Source organism: Oncorhynchus nerka, linkage group LG22 (genome assembly GCF_034236695.1).
Source record: "Oncorhynchus nerka isolate Pitt River linkage group LG22, Oner_Uvic_2.0, whole genome shotgun sequence".
NCBI classification, from domain to species: domain Eukaryota; kingdom Metazoa; phylum Chordata; class Actinopteri; order Salmoniformes; family Salmonidae; genus Oncorhynchus; species Oncorhynchus nerka.
Genome location: NC_088417.1, coordinates 8020361 through 8026207, shown reverse-complemented (window position 1 = coordinate 8026207; position 5847 = coordinate 8020361). Strand labels below are relative to the sequence as shown.

At 38.6% G+C, this 5847-nt stretch overlaps 1 protein-coding gene across 8 annotated transcripts in view; it reads left to right on the top strand.

The window, feature by feature from the left end:
• Positions 1 to 892: 892 nt before the first annotated feature.
• Positions 893 to 5847, top strand: part of LOC115117884 (abl interactor 1-like) — a 126900-nt gene continuing 121945 nt past the window's right edge. For all 8 annotated transcript variants that reach the window (XM_065006892.1, XM_065006891.1, XM_065006888.1 and 5 more), the window contains exon 1: positions 893 to 1132. In XM_065006892.1, coding sequence (XP_064862964.1) covers positions 908 to 1132 — 225 coding nt within the window. In that variant the 5' untranslated portion in view covers positions 893 to 907. The remainder of the gene's footprint in view (positions 1133 to 5847) is intronic.

The window sequence follows — 5847 nt, the reverse complement described above, 5'->3', positions numbered from 1 at the left end:
AGTTTTCTACTGCCAGGATGGAGATAAATATGTTCTTTATTATGACATCAAAATCCCTACAAGCTCCACAATGCACCAGCCTCAGCTTACTGGATATGTAGTTCTAAATACAGTCTATTGCTGAGTGTGTAATTGACCTAAAAACAAATGTATTGTAAAGGAATGTAGCCATTACAATGCTATGTGTTGTTGGCCACAATAAGAAATGTCGCATTGGCATAAAAAAAATCCTGATGTTTTGTATAAAATGTGAGGATTTTTTTCGATCTGAAGCCCAGACAAGGATACATTGTAGCACTACTACGTATCCCAGCATTCTACACGGTGATCCATGTTTCGGTCAGAGGAAGGGAAGAGGCGAGAGGGATAAATGGTCGTCACTAGTTACCACAGCCACAAAGTCATAAACCCCGCCTATTTCTACAATGTAGAGTGTAATTTTAAGCTCACCCCTAACCTTAACCACACTGATTACTTTATGCCTTACCCTAACCTTAAATTTAGACGATAAATATATATTTTTGTTTTTAATACATTTTAAGATATAGCCAATTTCGACGTTGTGACTGGTAATTAGTGACAATCTGGAGAACTTCTCCAGCAGCTGTTTTTTTTGTTGCTCCCTGCGCGGACGTGAAAGCGAGGCTAGGGGTCTATTCATTAATCAGATTCCGTTGAAAACGTTTCGTCTGTTGCAAAACGTTTTTCAACTGAAACCGTTTAGGCCTTATCCAAGCGGAAAACGTTTTGGAACGAAAACGAGAGTTTATATTGATCAAACTCAGGTTTCTCCCCGTTTCGTTCTGTTCGGTATGCTTGCTTCCATTTGGTTCCTAGAGTAAACGGTAAACTGTTTCTGCAACAGACGAAACGTTTTGCAACGGAATCTGACTAATGAATATACCCCATGAATCCCACAATACCAGGCGAAGGAGTTTTTTTTTTCCGTGGCAGAGCTGGTTGTTTCAAACCTCAGTCAAAGCGAAAGCGAAGTCGCTATGCGGGGAGATGTAAGATGGCAGAGCTGCAAATGTTGTTAGAGGAAGAAATTCCAGCCGGCAAAAGAGCTCTTGTAGAGAGTTACCAGAATCTCACACAAGTAGCAGACTACTGTGAAAACAATTATGTTCAGGTAAGCAACAAAAAAAGTGATTTTTACTCAACATTGTTATCTCTGAAAAATTGTCGTTTGAACTGTGGTGTGAAACTGGGAAGAGGAAATGCAGATAAAGAAATTGAAATGATCACAATGAATGACCACAGTACTAGATCGCAGAGATTACACTTCCATTGAGAGTCTTTGTCCATTTCAGTGTGTAGTTTCACCGCACTGGTCACGTTGGACACGGTCTTGCCCATCCATTGCATTGTTTTATTGGTCCCTTGGTCAGATTTGGTTAGTTTACACAGAGGGTGTGTCTAAGTACTAACTTCTGCTGTTTATCTTCGTTTAATAAATACATAAAAAATAATGTAGCAAACTATGACGCTGTTGAAAAATGTCAGTGAAACGTGATGTACTAGACACATATTTAATCTGATCGTTACAAAGTAGAGTAGCAGTTGTGCTCTCGATAACACTGGCCTTGCTTAATTAATTACTGTCTCTCACAGACACCAAGACAGCTGGACATTTTACTTCCATTTATTTATTTAATTACACCTATTTTATTAGGATTTTCTGTGATATATTTGCGTTAGGTAGGACTATGATATTGTAAGCCATTTCAAACGTAATACATTTCAAGGCATTTATAATGAGCGTATTGCTGTTTGAATATCAGACGTTCAGAGCTTGTTTTTCAGCGAATGCTTCTGCAAATTTCCCCCATATGATTCTGTTATCTTGTAACTAAATTTCCACAGATGGTGAGTGCGGAATTTGGTCATGGTTTCACAGATTCCTGAACTGAGTTCATAGATGCAAGGACAACTGAACTTCAATTATTTTACCAGGGTTATTTTTATATATATATATATATATATATATATTTTTACGTGTGTTTACCTCATCCTGCCAAGTTTGCTTTGACTAGCCACAAGGGACTGCTGCATTAGAACGACTTTAATTGTGGGCTAGCAGCAGAAGTTATTGATAGAGGTAGGGCTATGGATCATAGCTTTTGCAAACTAGGTTTTTATTGGCCCCTTTTAACAGAATGTCAAAGCTGATTTTTAAATTAATTTAGTAGATTGATATTCTGATTTGGAGTCTGCCCCGACAAGAAAATCTAAACTGTTTGGCAAGACCTCATTCAATCGCAGGGAATGTGTGTTTGAAATGTTTGTCTTATGCTGTGAATATACATTCCAAGTACTCTCTAGATGTAGATGTTAAAATGGATTCCCACTCAGTGGCTCTGTTATACCGTTTAGTTAACGTGAATAAGTTGTTGCCTAAGAAGACCTTTGATGAGCTATCTTAGTCCTAGACAAGCACCAATCAGTGTGAAGAGCCTATAGCTTGCTGCTGACGTCTACCTCTCAAGTGCTGAAAATAATATATAACTCCACATCAGTGTGAAGAGCCTATAGCTGCTGAGAATCCAGATGAAATGTTTTCTGTGACCGACCATTAAAGAGTCCATGAAAACAATACAACATTAAATCAGTTATAAAGGTTGTATCCAACTCCAATCCAACTCCAATCCAACTCCAATCCAACTCCAATCCAACTCCAATTCAATAACATATGGACAGCATCCCTTTTGATTTAAACTGTGTTTGCCATGGAAGAAGTGGTGAGAAAATGACTTGTTGGACCTGAATGACAAAACATTCAGGAGGTGGAGTGCAGTGCAGAACAGTAATGTAGAGTATAGGTCAGTACTGTACAGTAGAGTATAGGTCAGTACTGTACAGTAGAGTATAGGTCAGTACTGTACAGTAGAGTATAGGTCAGTACTGTACAGTAGAGTATAGGTCAGTACTGTACAGTAGAGTATAGGTCAGTATAGTATAGGTCAGTACTGTACAGTATAGTAGAGTATAGGTCAGTACTGTACAGTAGAGTATAGGTCAGTATAGTATAGGTCAGTACTGTACAGTAGAGTAGAGTATAGGTCAGTACTGTAGAGTATAGGTCAGTACTGTAGAGTAGAGGTCAGTACTGTAGAGTAGAGTAAAGGTCAGTACTGTAGAGTAGAGTAGAGGTCAGTACTGTAGAGTAGAGTAGAGGTCAGTACAGTACAGTAGAGTAGAGGTCAGTACAGTAGAGTAGAGGTCAGTACAGTACAGTAGAGTAGAGGTCAGTACAGTACAGTAGAGTAGAGGTCAGTACAGTACAGTAGAGTAGAGGTCAGTACAGTACAGTAGAGTAGAGGTCAGTACAGTACAGTAGAGTAGAGGTCAGTACAGTACAGTAGAGTATAGGTCAGTACAGTACAGTAGAGTATAGGTCAGTACTGTACAGTATAGGTCAGTACTGTAGAGTAGAGGTCAGTACTGTAGAGTAGAGGTCAGTACTGTAGATTAGAGGTCAGTACTGTAGAGTAGAGGTCAGTACTGTAGAGTAGAGTAGAGGTCAGTACAGTACTGTATAGTAGAGTTTAGGTCAGTACAGTAGAGTATAGGTCAGTACTGTAGAGTAGAGTATAGGTCAGTAGAGTATAGGTCAGTACTGTACAGTACAGTAGAGTATAGGTCAGTACTGTACAGTACAGTAGAGTATAGGTCAGTACTGTACAGTACAGTAGAGTATAGGTCAGTACTGTACAGTACAGTAGAGTATAGGTCAGTACTGTACAGTACAGTAGAGTATAGGTCAGTACTGTACAGTACAGTAGAGTATAGGTCAGTACTGTACAGTAGAGTATAGGTCAGTACAGTATAGTATAGGTCAGTACTGTACAGTAGAGTATAGGTCAGTACAGTATAGTATAGTTCAGTACTGTACAGTATAGTAGAGTATAGGTCAGTACTGTACAGTAGAGTATAGGTCAGTACTGTACAGTAGAGTAGAGGTCAGTACTGTACAGTAGAGTAGAGGTCAGTACTGTACAGTAGAGTAGAGGTCAGTACTGTACAGTAGAGTAGAGGTCAGTACTGTACAGTAGAGTAGAGGTCAGTACTGTACAGTAGAGTAGAGGTCAGTACTGTACAGTAGAGTAGAGGTCAGTACTGTACAGTAGAGTAGAGGTCAGTACTGTACAGTAGAGTAGAGGTCAGTACTGTACAGTAGAGTAGAGGTCAGTACTGTACAGTAGAGTAGAGGTCAGTACTGTACAGTAGAGTAGAGGTCAGTACTGTACAGTAGAGTAGAGGTCAGTACTGTACAGTAGAGTAGAGGTCAGTACTGTAGAGTAGAGGTCAGTACTGTACATTAGAGTAGAGGTCAGTACTGTACAGTAGAGTAGAGGTCAGTACTGTACAGTAGAGTAGAGGTCAGTACTGTACTGTGAAGTATAGGTCAGTATAGTAGAGTATAGGTCAGTACTGTACAGTATAGTAGAGTATAGGTCATTACTGTACAGTAGAGTATAGGTCAGTACTGTACAGTAGAGTATAGGTCAGTACTGTACTGTACAGTATAGTAGAGTATAGGCCAGTACTGTACAGTACAGTAGAGTATAGTAGAGTATAGGTCAGTACTGTACAGTAGAGTATAGGTCAGTACTGTAAAATAGAGTATAGGTCAGTACTGTAAAATAGAGTATAGGTCAGTACTGTAAAATAGAGTATAGTATAGGTCAGTGCTGTAAAATAGAGTATAGGTCAGTATAGTATAGTAGAGTATAGGTCAGTACTGTACAGTATAGTATAGTGTAGTATAGGTCAGTACAGTAAAGTAGAGTATAGTATAGGTCAGTACTGTACAGTAGAGTATAGGTCAGTACAGTAGAGTATAGGTCAGTACAGTAGAGTAGAGTATAGGTCAGTACAGTAGAGTAGAGTATAGGTCAGTACTGTACAGTAGAGTATAGGTCAGTACTGTACAGTAGAGTATAGGTCAGTACTGTACAGTAGAGTATAGGTCAGTACTGTACAGTAGAGTATAGGTCAGTACTGTACTGTACAGTAGAGTATAGGTCAGTACTGTACAGTAGAGTATAGGTCAGTACTGTACAGTAGAGTATAGGTCAGTACTGTACAGTAGAGTATAGGACAGTACTGTACAGTAGAGTATAGGTCAGTACTGTAAAATAGAGTATAGGTCAGTACTGTACAGTATAGTGTAGTATAGGTCAGTACTGTACTGTAAAGTAGAGTATAGTATAGGTCAGTACAGTAAAATAGAGTATAGGACAGTACAGTAAAGTACAGTAACGTAGAGTATAGGTCAGTACAATACAGTACTTTACAGTGAAGAAGAGTAGGGTATAGGTCAGTACAATATATTACTGTACAGTAGAGTATAGTATAGGTCTGTACAATACAGTACTGTAACGTAGGGTAGAGGTCAGTACAATATATTACTGTACAGTAGAGTATAGTATAGGTCTGTACAATACAGTACTGTAACGTAGGGTAGAGGTCAGTACAATATATTACTGTACAGTAGAGTATAGTATAGGTCTGTACAATACAGTACTGTAACGTAGGGTAGAGGTCAGTACAATACAGTATTTTACAGTAAAGCAAAGTAGAGTATAGGTCAGTACAATATATTACTGTGCAGTAAAGTAGAGTATAGGTCAGTACAATACAGTATTTTACAGTAAAGCAAAGTAGAGTATAGGTTAGTACAATGCAGCAGAATAGAGTATAGGTCAGTACAACATAGTACTTTACAGTAAAGTAGAGTATGGGTCATTACTATAGAGTACTGTAGAGTAGAGTATAGGTTAGTACAGTAAAGTAGATTAGAGTATAGGTCAGTACAATACAGTACTTTACAGTAGAGTATAG